The sequence below is a fragment of the Hippoglossus stenolepis genome, chromosome 11 (genome assembly GCF_022539355.2).
Source record: "Hippoglossus stenolepis isolate QCI-W04-F060 chromosome 11, HSTE1.2, whole genome shotgun sequence".
In the NCBI taxonomy this organism is placed as follows: domain Eukaryota; kingdom Metazoa; phylum Chordata; class Actinopteri; order Pleuronectiformes; family Pleuronectidae; genus Hippoglossus; species Hippoglossus stenolepis.
Genome location: NC_061493.1, coordinates 3,416,669 through 3,436,281, shown reverse-complemented (window position 1 = coordinate 3,436,281; position 19,613 = coordinate 3,416,669). Strand labels below are relative to the sequence as shown.

The window sequence follows — 19,613 nt, the reverse complement described above, 5'->3', positions numbered from 1 at the left end:
CAAATAATGCATCACCATTCTCTTTTCAGACACTTTGTGGTCAAACACCGTTTCCAGCTAATATTTTGGGCTGTTTTGACTCAACTTTCATACATAGCGTAGACTCACATGTGGCTCAGACCCCATCCGAATGTGATCTGGCATTATCGGATCGCTAGTGCGTTCACACCTGTAATTAGCGCTGTCCACCTGTGATCAGATCACAAAAAACACATTAATAATACCAGGTGATTACAGGGCCAGAGAAACATGTTACTTGAATATTTTACTTGTAGATGGAATTGGCAGCAATGATATGAACCATATGACCATACCTACATAGCTATTAAAACAGGCCTATTGTTGATATGAAGAGACATGGATTTCAATTTCAATTTATTGGCAATGGACAGAATGTGTAGGTCTGCCCTCAAATACATAACAAAATGTACCTGCTTAGCCTGGGCAGCAACAATACGTTTTTTTGATTGTCCTCCATACAGTGGACCTATGTACTGTTGACTGTGGGTTTGCCTTTATACCAAGTTTGTGAGCTCCTTCACTTAGCTGTAATCTATTCCAGGCGTGAGTGGAGCAGTCAGCTCACCGTCAGAGGTCCCATTCCCAGCTGTCCACAGACCTTGTACCTCCAACTTATGCAATCACATGTATACACAAGGGAAGATGTGAGTCGCCTTGTCCCTCTTAAGTCTGAAATCTGAGTCAACTCTGCTTTTAGATGAGGATGCTATTGTTAGAATACTTGTTATTTACTGATGGTTACTTGAGGAGGTGCTAAGGGTTGGACCCTGCCACCATATGTCCTTCTCTTGTCTTGCTATTTCTCCTGGCCTCCACTCAGACAATGAAGTAGTTAGTGGTTGGTGCATTTGCTCTCAGATCTCACAGGTTCCTACAGATTGAAACGTTTTTCAGCTGATTAAGATTCAACATTAAGACAACAAGGTAGGGTTTGACTTATATGTTGTTCATTATGTGGAATCATTTTGAAAGATATAATCTGCAATTTATGCACATAAAATATATACTATCTATAGTTTTTTGTGAAATCTAGTAGCACTATGTCCAACTGGAGTGATATTATTTATAATGTTGCTTGAGCTGTATGCTTTAAAGGATAATGAGGAAAGATATGTAGGAGAAAGGTGAGCAAGCCAACAACTGTCCAACATGCTCTTTTTGTAGATCAAAACTTTTCTTTCCAATATAACATTTGTTCTGTTCTGAACAATTACTTTAAAGCTTTGCAAAAGCCGAATATCATCATTACATATTGCGTTTTATATTAGTTATATCTCTTGTAATCAATTTTAAAATTGTAAGCATTTTATGAACATTTTACTACTACATGAAACAGTGAAATACCTCAAAGTTCCCTCAATATTTTATATTTGTCTTTTCTTTTCTATAAAATCATGGGTTTTTATTGTGAACTAACCCAAACCTTCCATGAAAGTACCTTGATACAGGTGAGCCTCAGAGAATTGTTGGTTCAAATTATTCGTGTACAGGCAGACCACATGGATCTTTATATTTAGCAGCCTTCTCATTTGGCCAGCTCTGTGAACAGATATATAGTTTTGGGTATAGTTTTGGGTAAACTATAGCAGTGGTCAACAGATCATTTTGATTATTTGATTATTTTTATTTCATCACATCGGACTGAGACACCGACGCAGATGAACTGACCCATGATGGGTGCAGATCTCCATCATGGCCACAGCATTCACAGAATCCCTCCTCGTTTGCCAATTTCTCTTCAAAGTAAAACCACAATGTTCGTTTTGATGCTAAAATCCTTCATACTGAGCAGAATCATAGAGCTTTTATTTAGAAAAGTTGTGAACTTGGGTCTTAAGATTGTGTCAATTGCTTAACAGACCTCTTAAATACCTGAAATGCAATTTATGAAAGAATAATAATTATTATAAGTAAATAATTCAAACTTATATAAAAAGCCACACACGCCAACAGTAATAAAGCAAATTCTGTTAAATTTTTTGAAAAATATTGATCATAAATCTTTATTGCAGATATAACAGGTATGATAAACTCAAAGTTTTGTAACTTCACTCTACACCTTAGATTGTTTATAAAATGCTCTGCACACAAAGTCCAGCACTATTGTATGGTTGTTTGAGAAGGACTCGCTAATGGCAAGGTAGAAGGTATTGTGAAGTAACTCTGAAGCATCACCACAGGCCAAGCAAACAGGCAAGTTTAGAATGGGCACTGCACTAGTGAAACTTATGTTGCCAGAGACTATGGCCCAAACTTTAAGAGAGGGAATCTTAATACTTGCTTAAGTGTCTGCTCTACAAAATCAAACACACATTTTGTTCATTAACTATTTGCACAGACAAACATGCTGTTTGTGTATAGCTGTGATGTATATCTTGCTAGTTAAATAAGAAGGTATATTTTACATTCTTCATTTATTTCATGTACGTAATAGTAATTGCTAGCTAGATGCTGAATTTAAGTAAATGTATTTGAACTGTCAACACTAACTTGACGTTTGATTTAATGTTCTGTCCGTATTCATATAGTGTTTTCTAGTCTTGATGACCACTCAAAGTGTTTTACAGTCGTGTTGTCATTCACCCATTTACACACATTCATACAGTGCCTCTATGTTCCTCTATAACACATTGTTCATAATCAATTGGGGCAAATTCAGGGTTCAATATCTTGCCCAAGGACACTTCAGACGGCGTAATGGAGATAGAACTGCCGACCTTCTGGCTAGAGGACAACCTGCTCTACCTCCTGAGCCACAGCCACCCCAACCTGTACTGTAAGTGATTTATGGTAAAGCTACTAAAAAAATAAAAGACACTGTTTGAGATGCAGATACATTTATTCTACTGAACAATCAACATGCTTAGGGAGACACCAGATGCCTCAGTTACAATAATCCAGTCCATGAGCTTTACTCCCCATCAACGCCTTTCTAAATCAAGAGACAGAAAAAAAAAAAACAATTAGACAATCAAACAAATCTTACAAGATAAAAAAAAATATTAGAGAAGCAAGCATGCATGTTGATTTTCTACATTTGTATATACTGCACCATTTTGCTGGTGTTTTCTAAGATGTACATGTTTGTAAATTAGGGGTGACCTGTAATCCCAAAAAGGGATGGGACAAATGCATTGGCATGACACAGAAATAAAAAATATGTATCTTAGTATGTATGAATACGTGTGTGTGTGTGTGTGTGTGTGTGTGTGTGTGTGTGTGTGTGTGTGTGTGTGTGTAGATATATTATTACATATATTTTGGATATTTTAATCATGATATATCATCCAGATGGCAACAACGTTATTAGGGTTAGGGTTACCAACACAAAAAAAGCTAAACAAATCCAACAGACCTTTGACCCCACATCGCGGCTCTTAGCACGCAGCTTGTTGACCTGAGATTCAGCGATGTCAGCTCTCTCTTCAGCTTCATCCAGCTCATGTTGAATCTTGCGGAACTTGGTTAGATTGCTGTTGGCCTGTTCCTCCTGTAAGAAAGACAGACAACATCCTTGTCAGTGACTAACTGTATTTTTGTAATAATAATGTAGCTTCTGTAATGACACCACCTGAGACCACTGAATATATAATATACTTGTATATAAATATATATTTAGATGACAAGAAAAGTCCTTTTATAGAGTAATTCCATGGAGGCTTGATGTTGTTTTGGCCATATATCCAAGATCTACAAACTAGTTTTTACTTCTGGGCGGCTGCGGCTGAGGGGTAGAGCGGTTGTCTTCCAACCAGAAAGTCGGCGGTTTGATCCCAGTCTTCCCTATCTGCATGCCAAAGTGTCTTTAGGCAAGATGCTGAACCCTGAATTGCCCCTTATGTAAAAAAGGTTTGTGTGAATGGGTAAATGGCAAAACTGTAGTGTAAAGTTTTGGTCATCAAGACTAGAAAAGCGCTTTATAAATACAAACCATTTATTGTAATGAAGAGCAAAAGAGCCATGGTATTGATGATGGACACACATGCAGTGGACTTGGATAGGTGTATTTACTTTAAATTACATCGTCCAAGATACTAAGATTACTTACAGCCTCCTCTGAAGCTCTCTTGTAGGATTTCACCTTCAGCTGAAGTTTGTCTACCAGATCTTGCAGACGGGCAAGATTCTTACGATCCTCTTCTGTCTGAAAACAATGAAGAGCAAAACTATTTATTTTTGGACAGAATTTGTATTGTCAGTGTTCCACAATTTTGTAAATGGACTGAAACGTACCTGATAGGTCAACTCTTTGATTCGTCTTTCATATTTTCGCATCCCCTTGACAGAATCGCTTGACTTTCTTTGTTCAGCATCCAGTTCATTCTCTAGTTCTCTGATCTGATCAAAGAATGGACATGAAGTTTTACATACAGTTTTGCATAAACTTCTTCAATGTGAGGAAACATTATACTTCTAAGATATGCAGTGTTGGTTTTAATAAGGAAATCAAATGAGTGAATTAATTATTCATTTTCTCAAGATCAAATTAGATTTCTTAGAAATTATTGACACTCACCCTGGCCTCGAGCTTCTGCACCTGCTTCTTGCCTCCCTTCATGGCGATCTGTTCAGCTTCATCCAGACGGTGCTGCAGGTCTTTGATGGTTTGCTCCATGTTCTTCTTCATACGCTCCAGGTGAGAGCTGGTGTCCTGCTCTTTCTTCAGCTCCTCTGCCATCATGGCTGCATCAGTAATGGCCTTCTTGGCCTTTTCCTCTGCATTTCTGGACTCCTGCACTGCTTCCTCCACTTCAGTTTGAAGCTGGGACGTATCGGCCTCCAGCTTCTTCTTCTGGTTAATCAGGCTGGTATTCTTTTTTTATAAAGTTAGGTCAAATATGTTATACAGTGCAATACAAGGCAACATCTAAAAAGTACAAGTGTAGTATCTGTCTTACCTGTGAGTGCAGTAGCTGCACCCTCTCACTAACATCCATCAGCTCTTGCTCAGCAAGTTTGCGACCTCTTTCAGTTTGCTCCAGAGCAGCTCTCAGCTCTTCCACTTCAGCCTGAAGCAGGTTATTGCGTCTCTCAACCATGGCCATGTTTTCTTTCATATCTTCATTGAATCTCAGAGAGTCATCAAGCTGGAGCTGAGCATCCTGGAATGCATAACATTTAAGTGTAAAGCAATTTAATTCAAGTGACAATATCATCCAATGTATCACCAGTGTACTTTTTGTCTTAATAACATAGTTACCTTCAAATGTGCATGAACAGATTTGAGTTGCTTCTGGGCCTCAGCTGCCTGCCTGTTGGCCTGGCTGAGCTGGATCTCCATCTCATTGAGGTCTCCCTCCATCTTCTTCTTCAGACGCATGGCCTCATTCCTGCTGCGACACTCAGCTTCAAGAGAGGTCTGAAGAGTGTCCACAGTTCTCTGTTGGTTTCTCTTTGCTTGCTCCATCTCTTCATCTTTCTCCGCCAGCTTGCGCTCGATATCAGCTTTCACCTGATTGAACTCAAGCTGGGCCCTGAGTATCTTACCCTCCTCATGCTCCAATGTGGCCTAAAAAAACAAACAAGATGTTACATTTCATTTCGTGGATTTTACTTGTTGTGGACACATAAAGATCTTTAAGGGTCTTAACCAAAAAGGCTCAACATGCCTCTGCTTCCTCCAGAGCTGTTTGTATCTCTGACTTCTCTTGTTCCAGCTGTTTTCGAATCTTCTCAAGCTCGTGAATACTCTTTCCACTCTCACCAATTTGTTGAGTGAGGTCAGATATTTCCTCTGAGAAACAAAACACAAGATTATCAGTTGTTTAGTCAATAGAACAAAGAGAAGTGTAAGATGGTGTTAAATCTTACCCTGCAGATTCTTGTTCTCTCTCTTCAGGGTCTCCAAATGATCAAGAGTCTCCTCATAGGAGTTCTTCAGTTTGAAGAGCTCAGTGCTCAGAGACCTTGCTTCCTTCTGAGAGCTCTCCAGCTCAGTTTGACACTCCTCATACTTCTGCTTCCATTCTGCCAAGACCTTAAATATGTATGTTTATGTGTCATTATTTTCAAATTCATCATCAGGAATTAAAATGACTGTGTAATTCTACCTTGTCAAAGTTTCTTTGCTTCTTGTCCAGAGCAGCAGCAGCAGCATTAGACCTCTCCACATCCACCATGAGATCTTCAATCTCATTCTGCAGTCTGTGCTTGGTCTTGTCCAGAGAGGAACATTTAGCATTCACTGCTTCAACAGCCTCCTCAGCATCCTGCAGACGCTGAGCCAGCTTTTTTCTGGAGAACAACAGAATTCATTCAGGGTTAGTTGTTTGTAAACTTTTCTGAAATGTTGGAAGTAGAAATATATTTGACTCACTTGGCCTCCTCCAGCTCCTCGGTCCTCTGGATGGCATCAGTTTCGTACTTAGTTCTCCACTGAGCCACCTCAGAGTTGGCCTTGGACATGCTGCGCTGCAGTTCAGCCTTGGCCTCCTGCTCCTCCTCATACTGCTCCCTGAGCAGGTCACAGTCGTGACGAGAGGACTGCACTGCATGGGCTAATGCATTCTTGGCCTGAAATAAAACATGAATTAATTATTCTCATATACCAACGCTCAGTCTGCACTCAGTGAGGTCTCACAGATATATTTTCCTACCTTAACTTCTTCCTCCAATTGTCTTTTAAGGTCTTCAACTTGCTGAGTGTAGGACTGTTTTCCTCTGGTGAGCTGAGACACCAGAGAATCTTTATCCTCAAGCTGCCTTGCAAATTCATCTAATTTTGACACAAGGAGAAAATCAGTACTTCATACCATCCCCCAAAACAGTGATTCAAATCAAATGAATACCATTCTCAGTTTGAAGCTTTGTTTTCTGCATGGTGAAGTCATTGATGGTACGCTGTCCTTCTTCTGACTTTGTTTTATATTCATTCATCTGGTCTTCCAGGGACCTGCACATTTTCTCCAAATTATTCTAAAAACAAAGGAGACAAATAATGCATAAGGAACGAAAACTGTATTTTACGGACACCATCCATCCATGCATTATCTGCTCATCCTGTTAGGTTTTCAAGGGGCACTGGAGCTAATCTATGCTGACATTGGATGAAAGGCTGAGTACATCCTGGACAGGTCACCTGTAAATCACAGTGCTCACATACTAAGACAAACACTCGATGCACAAATTCACATCTAATGTCAATTTAAAGTCTCTTAATAACCTAACCCCAATCTGCATGTCTATGAACTGTTGGAGAACACCAGAGTACCTTTGGAAAAGCCACGCAGACATGGGGAGGACATACAAACTCCACACAGATAGGCCCAAACAAAGAACCTTCTTGCTATGAGGTGACAGTGCTCAGCACTTCAAAGTACTCTACCTTTGTCTTCACAATATTTTCCATATTGGAGACCACGTCATCCAGCTCCAGTCTGAGCTCACTCTTCTCCTTCTCCAGTTTCTGCTTGACTCTCTGCAGGTTGTCTATCTGCTCTCCCAGGTCAGCAACACTGTCAGCTTGTTTCTTCCTGAGTGTGGCAGCGGTGGCTTCATGATGCAGAGTGGCCTCTTCAAGGTCTCTGCGCAGTTTCAGGAACTCAGCCTCCCTCTTCTTGTTCATCTCAATCTGGACAGATGTTGCTCCACCGGCCTCCTCCAGCCTCTCACTGATCTCCTCCAGCTCTCTGGCCAAGTCTGCTCTCTGCTTCTCCACCTTGGCTCGGGCAGCTCGCTCTGCCTCAAGCTCTTCCTCCAACTCTTCAATACGGGCCTAGTCCAAAATAAAATTAAATCCATATATACGAATTTTTATTTGATATATATATAAGTTTTGGTCTCAAAATGTCACATTTATGCAGTAGTTTACTCAGCTTTCTTTATCCTGTCCAAAATATTACCTGCAACTCCTTTAGTTTTTTCTGGAGCTGGGCACTCATCGCCTGTTCATCCTCTACTTTGCCATTGAGCTGGCTGATTTCAAAGTCTTTCCTGTAGATGAAAAAAAATGGAAATGTATTAGCTGACAAATAGTTTGAAAAGTGTTTTAAAAATTGCACATCTTATATTACTTTTTCAGCCTCTCTTCAAGTTGCTGTTTGTCATTTTCCAGGTCCATGAGACTTTCTTGAGCTAACTTCAGGTCTCCTTCAAGCTTACGCTTTGCTCTCTCAAGATCCATCCGGACTTTCTTCTCTTGCTCTAGGGATCCTTCGAGCTGTAGGTTGTAATAAATATCTTTTTATTAATGTTTTTTATCATTAATATAAAATCCACCTGATTATTTAATTCTTACATCATCCACTTGCTGCTCCAGCTTGGCCTTGGCCTTGGTCAGAGTGTTGACTTTGTCCTCTTCACTCTGCAGGTCATCCAGTGTTTGCTGATGAGCCTCCTGTAAGGCTTTCTTTTCCTTGGTCAGCTTGGCAATGATCTCATCCTGAGCTGCCATCTCCTCGACCAGGTTCTTCACCTATAACCAGGAGACATTTTCATCAAGGACTTCATCACAGATCGTATTTGGGACACAGTCATTTTATTGTTGTTAGTGTTTGTGGTACCTTGTTCTCAGTGGCATGCTTTTCTTTCTCCACTTTTGCCAGAGTTAACTCTAAGTCATCAATGTCTTTCTTTAACTCAGAGCATTCGTCCTCTAACTTCCGCTTCTTTGCTGTAAGTTCAGCGTTCATCTCCTCCTCGTCCTCCAGCCTCTCTGTCATCTCTTTGGCTTTTGCCTCCAGCTGAATCTTGCTTTTGATCAGCCCTTCACATCTTTCCTCAGCATCAGACAGATTATCTTGCTCCTGTTATATTTAAAAAAGCAAAGCTTTACATCATACATCAGATTTACATGACCCTTGGTCTTATTTTAAAGTAATTTGTCATGCTCAATGATTCTAAACATACAGATTGAACTTGGAGCTGCAGGTCATTCTTCTCTTGGAGAAGAGACACCATTTTTTCCTCAAGTTCCTTCTTGCGGGCTTCAGATTTTGCATAGGCCTCTTTCAGTTTGGTGAACTCTTCCTTCATGTTGGCCATCTCCTTCTCAGACTCTGCTGACTTCAACAGAGGCTTGATTTTGAAATACATCTTCATCCAGGGCCAATTCTTGACCGCCATGAAGCCACGGATGTTCCATTGGATCACATACAGCGCATCCCTGCGGATAACAAATTGTCATTGTTCTTAATGCCCTCCAAACAAGGAAATCCCAGTGCTAACCTGATTGCACAAAGTGTAGTCTATACATAAATAAATGTGTACCTCTCACAGTGCTGTCCTTTGTTTGATGTCTATTGCAATGGCAGCTTGGTTTGAGTTTGTTAGATGGAAAAAATGTGTATATCAGGGTAATGTGTTTTGTCAGGGGATTTGTTTTCCCTTTTTGTGAGGTTGCTTAGTGTTCTTGGTGGAGCTTTACCATATCCGAATTGTTGTTCTAAGGAGTGAGTGTGATATGCTGTGTAGATTGTATAAGCACCAAGATAATGATTTGTGATTTGGGGCTTTATGAATATATTTCATTTGACTTAACTTGACTGACCAAGTCGGGACAATCTGTGAGCAGTTACCTGCGTTCAACAATCTTCTGGAATTCAATTCTTGCTAGAAGTCCTCTTGAGCGGGCTTGAATACCAGTGATGATAAGTGCTAGTCGGTCATCGCGCATCTCCTCCAGCAGACCCAGCAGTCCAGCTTTGAAAAACACCTTTTTCATAGAGGAAGATTCAAATTGAAAATATTTTGGACTGATTACTGACGGTAAACTCAGCTTTGGCCAACTCATCACAGATATACAATAATTATCCCACCAGAGACACTGCATAGTATGCAAATTTGTAGATAAAAAAGTCACAGATACAGGGCTTGAAAATCAAGAAGGGTCTGTTTTGGTACATTTTTTTTCCCTTGTGCCATTGCAGCCAAAGTGAATCGCTGAAACCATCATACAGATCCAGTCCAGGAGCACATGTGTGTTTTGGTTGATGTGTGGATACCTGTATGTTTCTATATGGAATGTGTATTGCCTGTGGAAATGAAATTATTTCTACCTACAGTATTTATTGCTCTATCTAGATAGATATTTAGCAATTACATCTGTTATGCGAAATGCATTTACTTTTAATCAGCAATGAACATACTGACCTTAGTGTGCCCCAGTTTGTACTGGCTGTGGTCAATATCCAGAGAACCCAACAGTTTCTCAGCAGCCTTCTTGTTGTCAATGAACTGTCCATCAGGAATGGCATTCGGGTTCAAAATACGGTATCTTTGACACAAATAGAATTGATACAATGTTTTGGATGTCAGTAAAGAAATTGTGATCCCATAACAGTCTCACAAGACTGTTTTCATTGTTATTGGTTTGTTGGTAACATCCAAACCTCTGTTTGAAATCTCCATAGAGGATCCTGTTGGGGAAACCCTTTCTGCAGATCCTGATTCCTTCCAGCACACCGTTACAGCGCAGCTGGTGCATCACCAGGGGGTTCTCCATGGCCCCAGGAGTCTTGGTCTCATTGGGGATGATGCAGCGTACAAAGTGGGGGTGAGTAGACCTTAAGTTGGTCATCAACTTGTTCAGGTTCTCCTGTAAGATTTTGTCGGAACAATTTAATTTAATAGATGTCATAGCCATTCAAAAGTATGTTTTACACAGTGCTTGGTTAGGGATAGTCTAAAACTGTGTAATTGTAGACATCTCTTTTTTCTCAGCTGTTTAACAATAGTCTCGCTCCTTCATACAGTACAATGTGTGCATAACCACGCTGTGTCAAGATCAGAGCAGTAAGAATTGTTTGAAGATTTGAATGAAAGAGAAATAATTTACCCTGTGCAAAGCCGATACGGTCTGGAAGGATGAACCTTTCTTCTTGCTACCTTTGCCTTTCTCCTGAACTACAGTAAATAAAATCAATCTGTTAAATCCAGTCATCAGAAACGTTGATAGTTATTGAATCCATATTGTGATTTATTTATTTTTTAATGTATTTTTTATAGCCTTTATTTTTGATAGGACAGAGTGTAAGCTGTGAAAGGGGGACAGAGAGAGAGTTGGGGAGGACATGCATAAATGGCCTCGGGTTCGGAATTGAACCCAGGCCTCTGCGTGTTTCAACATACCTGAATCAGCTCCTGCATACCCAACAAAAAGGATGGATAAAAGTTTAAGGTTAGACTTCTGGAAAAGAGTGACAACAGTCTCATTCAGGGGATCCTTGTTCTTCACCAGCCAGTTATTGATGTTGTAATCAACAGTTCCAGCGTAGTGCATCAGGGCAAAATGAGCCTCTGGTTTCCCTTTGATAACTCTGGGCTTCTGGAAGTTGGCAGATTTCCCCAGATGGTTGTCATAGAGCTTAGCTTTGAAGGTGGCATCAGAAGCTTTAGGGAACATGCACTCCTCTTCAAGGATGGACATGATACCCATGGGCTGAGGAGAATATGATAAAGAAAGTTAAGACAATTTTGACAAGCAGTAAAGTTTAGTTTAAAACACACATACATTTTCATGGGTTATGTGGTTTCATCATGTAAATACATTTTAATTCCCAAATAAAATAAAAATCGCACCTTTTCAATGAGGTCAATACAGGCCTGCAAATCCATACCAAAATCAATGAAAGTCCATTCAATGCCCTCTTTCTTGTACTCTTCCTGCTCCAGCACAAACATGTGGTGGTTGAAAAACTGTTGCAGTTTTTCATTGGTGAAGTTGATGCATATCTGCTCAAACGTGTTGTACTGTAATGACATTCATAGTTAGCATTACCTCAGGTGAGAGAACATTAAACAAAACTGTTGGTAGAGTTGATCAGCGTTGGCTTCCATTTCAAACTCACATCAAAGATTTCAAATCCAGCGATGTCCAACACACCAATAAAATACTGGCGGGGCTGTTTCGTGTCCAGGGATTGGTTGATCCTCACCACCATCCACAGAAACATCTTTTCATACACTGACTTGGCCAGCGCACTAACAGAATAGCTCACCTTGGGAAAATAAATTAGGGATTTCTTTAAAATTATACTTATAATTAATACATGAATGAAACTATCATCAAAAGGTCCCCTTCTACTCTTTACCTGGGCGACATTTTGTCCCTTGGTGACCCACTCGTTTCCTACTTTAACCCTTGGGTGGCAGAGACCTTTGATTAGGTCGGCAGAATTAAGGCCCATAAGATATGCGACTTTGTCAGCAACTGAGAAAGTGAAGAAAGGTAATCATGTCATACAGCTCTACCTCTTAAACCAGACATTGTACATGTGTTCTGTGCAATCCTGTCTCCTAGACATTACAACCAACAGAAAATACACTTTTTAGCTAATGTAATTGTGACTGAATCAAGTTTTCTATGGAAATAATGAGGATTTGTTGTTTATTAATGTATTCTGCATACATGTATCCTGAACATACAAGTTCGATAAATTTGCTTTCTGCCAAAAAAAACATATTTCATACAGCAAAAATAAACACCACTGGTTAATTCAACTTGCTTTCAATGCAATACTTTTACAATTTAAGCTTGATTAAAAGTATGATAATAATAATAATAATCGTTGTTGATTTCAAACACATCTATGTATAACACCATGAAAGAGCCTCTTACCCTCAGTTCCATCAGCCTCAGCCTGCTCCTCTCGCTGCTTTTGCTTAAACTTCATGTTGCCATGATGCATAATGGCACCAGTCAGCTTGTAAATACTGTTCTTCTCTTCTTGAGTGAAGCCCAGCACATCAAAGGCTTCCTAATTGAAATTTTTTAAAAGTCATTCTGGTATCCCCTTATTGTTATTGTTAAAAATTGTTGTTTGACAAATCATTATTTGTTGAATCAAAGCTCACATCAGTGGCCATCAGCTCTTCAGAATCACTGATAGATGCTACTGTTGTCTCTCCTTGGGAGATGAAGGCGTAGTCATAGGGGTTGTTGGTGATGAGCAACATGTCTAAAAAGATGTTTGACAAGATAATAAATATTTATTTACACTACAATGTGTGATGCAGTAGCAACCATATATCACATTTGTGTGGAACACTTACCCAGAAGTTCGGGTTTTTTCTGTGACAAGATCTGGTAGAAAATATGGTAGTCCCTCTCAGCTTTGAGCTGGTAGGTCACACGAGACTTTTCCAAAAGGTCTGTAAGTATAGAATATATTATGTTATGTTAGGTTTATAGGGTTGTACACAAATTCTCTGGAACATGCCCATATTCAGCTTAGAGAGGCAACAAGTTGACTGGAGGTTGTTCATTTTTAGATCATCATTTAGTTTTACATGGGCATAACATTGGCTGTGTCGTTACCATGTTATAGGCTGAAATCTCCTTTGAATCAGAGTGTACATTGCTTTTTCTTACAATGTGTAACACATGTTAGCCCTGTGATAGACTGGAATACTGTCAAAAGTGTATCCGGCCTCTCACATGCTGGGATTGGCGTTACCGTTGTAAGGACAAAAGGTTTAAAGAATGGATGTATGGACAGATTTAATTTTACTCACAAGTCTCAATGTCGGCAGAGGCAAGCTTTCCTCGGTTGTCAAAATGAATTCTGATGAATTTACCCTAAGAGGAAAAGTAGTGCACGTTTATATTTAGAATTTACAAAAAATAACATGTTCAATTCATGATAATACACTTAATTCACTGCAGTCACACAGAAACTCACAAATCTAGAGGAGTTGTCGTTCCTGATGGTCTTGGCATTACCAAAGGCCTCCAGAGCTGGATTAGCCTGGATGATTTGATCCTCCAGGGTACCCTGAATTTGTTCAATAAGGGCAAGACTTAAGGTTTACTGCCAACTGATCCATATTTTTGTAGTTTACTATTAAGATATAGTGATGTAGTACAAACCTTCTTCTCAGCAGCTGCATCTTTCTTCCCACATGGCGCAGCTGCGATGCTCGCAAAGTACTGAATGACACGTTTGGTGTTTACAGTCTTTCCAGCACCAGATTCTCCACTAATGAGAGGAGAAATAGAAAGTTTTGAACCAAGAATGATCAACCTTATTTATTGAGGAGTTGTTTGTTGGCTGAGACTTACGTGATAAGGATTGACTGGTTGTCTCTGTCTGTCAGCAAAAGAAATGATCAAAATATCAGGTAAAGTGCCACAATGTCAGAAATGAATATTCAAAGTCGCTGATGGATAATGTACCTGCCAGCATGTACTGGTAGGCATTGTCAGAGATGGAGAAGATATGAGGAGGAGCTTCAGCCCTCTTCTTTCCTCTGTAGGCAGCAACCACTTGTTTGTTGTAGACTGGCAGCGCCTTGTAGGGGTTGACAGTCACACAGAACAGCCCAGAGTAGGTCTATGAGAATAAAAAAGAGAGAGAGAGAGAGAGAGAGAGAGAGAGAGAGAGAGAGAGAGAGAGAGAGAGAGAGAGAGAGAGTCAGTAAATTATATAAGACTGTAGTTGTATACACTAGGTAAGGGATACACTCTATACCCATTAAATGTTGTTTTTAAAGCTTCCAACTCACATAGATCATCCATGCTGCGTAACGCTCTTTGAGGTTGAACAGCACAGCGGGCTCATGGAGGAAGGTGAACATCGCCATGTCTTCAATTTTATCGAACTTCGGCGGGTTCTGAGGGTGAACATCGCACTCCTTCACAGTGACAGTCTGCAGAAAGAGATTACTCACTTTAAAACCAAAATCCAGACTTGTATTAGTATGTATTTGAACTGAACTGATACGATGAAACTACCTTTCCAAATTCAGTATTAGCAGTGACTTTGTCACCGTCACGACTGGTGACGGAAGCCTTGACGTACTCAACCTCAGCGTCAGGAACGAAGCACTCCTTCTTCATGTCAAATATTCGAGTCTGGGCCTCCAGCCGCTCCTTATCCGACTTTCTCAGATAAGAAGCAGCAATCCCAAATTCTGCCATGACAGCATCACCCATTTTTCAACCTATTGAGAATATCAATCAATCAATCAATCAAATTTTAATTGTATAGCCCATACTCACAAATTACAATTTGTCTCATAGGGATTTAACAAGGTCTGACATCCTGTGCCCGTAACCCTCAACAAGAGAAAGGAAAAAATACTATAAAAAACAAAAGTTTTAACAGGGGAAAAACATAGAAACCTCAGAGAGAGCCACATGTGAGGGATCCCTCTCCCAGGATGGACAGAAGTGCAATAGATGCCACGTGTGACCGAGAACATCAGTCAAATTTACAACATTGATTATGACAAATAATTTGTAGTATAATGGAAGGTAAATGAATTGAGGAGTTATTGTCAGTGATGATAGTGTGTGAGTAGGCATGTTGTATATCAAGCAGTCTTGTTGAAAATATTCCACGCTCAACTGCCACCAAGATCAGGATCCAAGATACATATAAACGATATAAAACACAACATAAAAAATAATACGTCTATGTATGACCCAAGCAAATCTCAACATTCAAGACACCAATTTAGAAGATACAGACATAATGGAATCATGTAAACATACAAACACACTGTCTTTATCACAATACAAATAATACCTAAAGTCATATTCCTGTGAGCATGTTAATGTAGACTGAAATAGATGAGGGTCTATTATTGACCGGAGTTGAAACAGAATATCCCAGGTCTTTTGTTATGTCACACTGTAATGGCAAACACAATGTCAGAATAAGGGATTCATCTGCGGACACGTGCATGTTTGCAACAGAAAAGCATGATGATTAAAAAATAATTGGATTAATTATTGTTGTATTACATCATTAAAAAAATACCCCACTGTGACATGAATGTAGCCGTGACTCTTACCCGAGGTGTTTCACTCCAGGAATTTAGGAACTGTGCTATTTGTATAACATAGACAGAACACAAAAAACACAAATGTCTTATTATGTCATTATTTAATAAAGATGAATCAAGTATATACATTATTGTATTATTACCCCCTCCCCCAACTCAATTGGCAGCACTCTAAATATAGTTGAGAATAACTTAACCAAGACCAGCACCTAAACAAACACTAAACAAAATGGTCACTCACATCAAACAGCAGTTCCTCACTTAAGTGGGTTTTCCCCTTACCTTTAACCGTCAACCTGTATCAAGTGAAATGATGGATCCAGTGGCTGACAGTGGTCTCCTCTCCATTAATAAAGGTTGTAAGTGAACCAAATATGGGGATGAATATCAGAGAAATGGCATCCAGGTTGTCTTTCACAAAAAGCATTCTCCAAATTGGGGAGAGCCCAGTGATGCTATTTGTTGCTCTAACCTTGTGAACAAGGCCAGACTGGACAATGACAAAAAAAGGGGGAGGCAGGAAACGAGGGAGCAGGGAGGCTATGGTCAATCAAGTAATTATCTTCTGCCTAAGTTACATAAAAGTAATTTTGGAATTACAATGAACTTAATGATAAAGATTAAATGAATGAATTTAACTACAATGAAATTAACTTAATTTCAGGTTTATCATAGACTGTACCTTTATATTCGAACTAATTAAAGTCGGCTACCACACGGTGGATTAATGGGGCATCAAACAGCCCAACCTCTAAATTTCAACAATCATCTGACAAGTGATAGGATGTGAAATACATTTCAAGAGGGAGAATAAAGAGCTGCAGCTGCTGTCTGAAAGGCAAGACAGGGCCAAGGTCACAGCTGTGAGATCTCTTTTGTTATCACTCATCACTGGCAACAGTACGGTCTACACCCTTCGTCTAACACTGGTCACATGGCATAGTTTCCTTGTCTTTATAGATACAGGATGTTCACAGTCAATACAGTCTTGCTAAAGTTCATACAGATACTTGACATAAAGAACTCCACACTTGTCGGTGACCTGCTGGAACCGGGAAAAAACTTTTCCACCTAAATAATAATTTAGTTCAACAATTCTCTCTGATCTAAAGTCAAGCATTCATTCATTTGACTGGTATTAAGACAGTTCAAATAGATAAACCGTTATAAGAAGCTAATGTGGCTGCAATCTCCGAAGCTCACTCACTGCACAGACACGGGTGGTTGGATGTGGAAGGGGAGCAATCCTTTGTAGAGAGTAGCCAACATTTTGGCTCAGGTATTTCCATAATGTATAAATGGCTAATAGTGCATATAATGCCATAGTGGGTGTAGAGTTGAAAGATATTGGGTGAACCTAAAACATAGCACAGAAAGGCAGCCATTAATGGGTATCACTGATTAGTAATAACAGAACCCTGAGGCCATTTATTCCAATGAACATCTGAATAACTTATAAGCTTTGATTTATAAAGTATTAATTACAGCATATACATGTATATTTTAGGATTCAATTAATTAGACTTAAATTATGAGTTGAATTGTTTTTTGTAACTGAGGTACCATATGTTGTATTTATACGCTAACATTTGCTGTGTATTGGAGAAAGTCTTCAAAGGTTAGATCATTTGTAAATATGATAATATAATATTGCAACATTATCATCATTGAAAGAGACAATAAGCTGAAAATAACAAAAACAGATATCTCCCAGTGAAAAAGTGGTGTCATATACATAAAAGACACAGATGTCTGGAATGTTTGTTGTAATAAAAGCCAATACCAGTGTGTGTGTGTGTGTTTTAAAGAAAACGATCACTGCAGTTTATACGTTTCTTCCTGCCTCTGCCTGCTGCACCCGGCTGCTCCACCTCTCGCCTGATTAATGCGGAGGATTTGTTGCTGTTGTGAACGCATGTGTGCAGAGATCCTCCCGCTGTGTGTATGTGAAAGGCAAATTGCGGGTAAAGTCCATAGTCAATTCTCTGAATTTTTTGAAAATGGAAAGCTGTCTTTGCAACAGCAGCACCAATACTAATACCACTCAAAAACACTAGGCGGGTAAAGTTGTCTATTGCTCCTTTAATAAATGTGTAAAAAGAGTGGTTTTGCAATCAAGGTTTGCTTGGGATGTCACATGTACCAGGCTAACAGGAAAGGCATAGGGTTTCATTCAGTCCTGTTTTTGTTTCCTGTCAGTGTTCCCAATTTTATTCCTACTTACTGCCTGCAATTGTCCGTTGTTTGCAATCCTGAGTCCTGAGAACTACAAAAACTAACACCATCATTAATAATATATATATAATTTTAGAAAAGTAAAAACATGACACATAGTTACATGTGTCATGTTGTGCACTGAAACAAACTCATATCGTTGTGACCTGTGCTATAGACTTCTACATAAAAGATAGCTGATGCAAGTGCCCTTGGCCGGCTCCTGTTGACATGGCATTGTTTTCTTCTCTTTATCCTTGAGGACAAAGATAACTTGTGAAATTCCTGCTGGGTGCCTTTGGGGCTTGCTGGTACAAAGGAGCCCTAGGGGACAGCTTGTGACGTGGATGGTCAGGACCGGTTTTTATTTTTTCATTGACCAGCAGCGACAGGTGATAAGCCCATAAGAAACAACTGCTGTATTGTATATACTGTGCAATGTTGGATACTATATACCAGAATAAGCCAATAACTCAATACGTCAATAACTGCACATAACTCCACTATCATACTGTGAATGACAATGAATTGGCTACCAAGGATAATGGCATCCAGTAGCTTTCTGAAAGATGTAATATGATTCTCTTGGTCTGACAGAGAATTTAAGCAAACTTGGAACATTCTGCCGCAAATTGCATCCCATAAACTGTGTTGTGCCATTTATATGACCTTGACCCCAACTGTCTTCTGCTTTCGATCACATCTCATCCCACAAGGCCTTGTTCCTGCTTGCATCCATACTAGAATTCTCATCTTCTTTTCTTATACCTCAGTCTATTCCAGGATCTAGCAGAGCACTTGGCCGTCCATTAAAGGTCTCATTCTCAGCTGTCTACAGTCTTTGTGTCTTGGACTGTTACAAACACATGAATGCACAAGGGAAAGTGTGAGGCACCTTGCCTCACTTAAGTTTGAAACTGGAGCCATCAAAGCTATTGTTAGTATTTGTTCCCTTGTTCTTGTGAAAGGTCACTTCTAAGGGGATGTTGAATTTTGGCAGAGGCTTACAGGAGTTGAGTGGTCTCTTGCTTTGTCTTCTCTCCACTCATTCAGACTATGGACCTCTTTGTGGACTCATATCTCTTGTCTTCTGATGAGGCAATGATCAGGATATGGCAAAATAATAGAAAGGTACTGTTGAACATTTAAAGCTACTGTCTATTTTTTTAACAACACCTCTAATCTTTGGGAAAACTTTGATTTCGAAAGGTTCGGATATTTATTTTTGCCATTATATATGATAATATCAATATCCTGTTTTGACTGATGAAATTATGTTGCTTGAATTCATTAGGTCTCTCTCACAGGACTGCACTCCAAAATACAGAGTCCAGATTATCTGCTGCAGACATCTGTCTTAATTCTGTGTTCCAAATGGCCCTCCCTCATCTGGCTTTGCATGTTACTGCTTGTTACAGAAATGTGACCTCCACAACTGATATGAAGGTTAATGGCTTTAACATTAGTTGTATTGATTTTTAGAAATTGGACATTTATGTAAAATGGAAGCGAATGCCCAATGAAGCCCATATTTATGTTGAAATACAACAACTTTTTAAATGGGCAGAAGGCTACATTTCAGTTACTGCTACCATACATGACAATAACACAACAGGGGATGCAAGATTTATTATTAGTGAGGTTCTTGTTTT

General features: G+C 39.5%; 1 protein-coding gene and 1 long non-coding RNA gene across 4 annotated transcripts in view; one reads left to right on the top strand and one right to left on the bottom strand.

The window, feature by feature from the left end:
* Window positions 1–763: 763 nt before the first annotated feature.
* Window positions 764–19,613, top strand: part of LOC118118218 — a 29,971-nt gene continuing 11,121 nt past the window's right edge. For 2 of the 3 annotated variants that reach the window (XR_004697887.1, XR_004697885.2), the window contains exons 1-2: window positions 764–945; window positions 10,371–10,513. This is a non-coding gene — a long non-coding RNA (uncharacterized LOC118118218). Of the gene's footprint in view, window positions 946–2,746; window positions 2,798–10,370; window positions 10,514–19,613 lie in introns of those variants that run through there. The other variant, XR_004697886.2, reaches the window with a different exon arrangement.
* LOC118118214 (myosin-7) lies at window positions 2,842–16,098 on the bottom strand. Its single transcript, XM_035171225.2, has 39 exons — window positions 16,030–16,098; window positions 15,757–15,791; window positions 14,693–14,901; window positions 14,464–14,607; window positions 14,135–14,291; window positions 14,021–14,048; window positions 13,829–13,937; window positions 13,641–13,733; window positions 13,474–13,537; window positions 13,012–13,110; window positions 12,814–12,917; window positions 12,578–12,716; window positions 12,051–12,169; window positions 11,808–11,957; window positions 11,539–11,709; window positions 11,089–11,398; window positions 10,796–10,863; window positions 10,350–10,555; window positions 10,111–10,234; window positions 9,537–9,673; window positions 8,869–9,124; window positions 8,523–8,765; window positions 8,258–8,434; window positions 8,034–8,179; window positions 7,863–7,953; window positions 7,346–7,735; window positions 6,810–6,936; window positions 6,618–6,736; window positions 6,338–6,534; window positions 6,072–6,255; window positions 5,833–5,998; window positions 5,631–5,755; window positions 5,222–5,530; window positions 4,920–5,123; window positions 4,538–4,834; window positions 4,255–4,359; window positions 4,070–4,165; window positions 3,377–3,511; window positions 2,842–2,953 (listed from the first exon to the last, which is right to left on the bottom strand). Exons 3-39 carry the CDS (start codon window positions 14,891–14,893, stop codon window positions 2,933–2,935), a joined length of 5,811 nt encoding a protein of 1,936 aa, XP_035027116.1. The 5' UTR covers window positions 14,894–14,901; window positions 15,757–15,791; window positions 16,030–16,098; the 3' UTR covers window positions 2,842–2,932.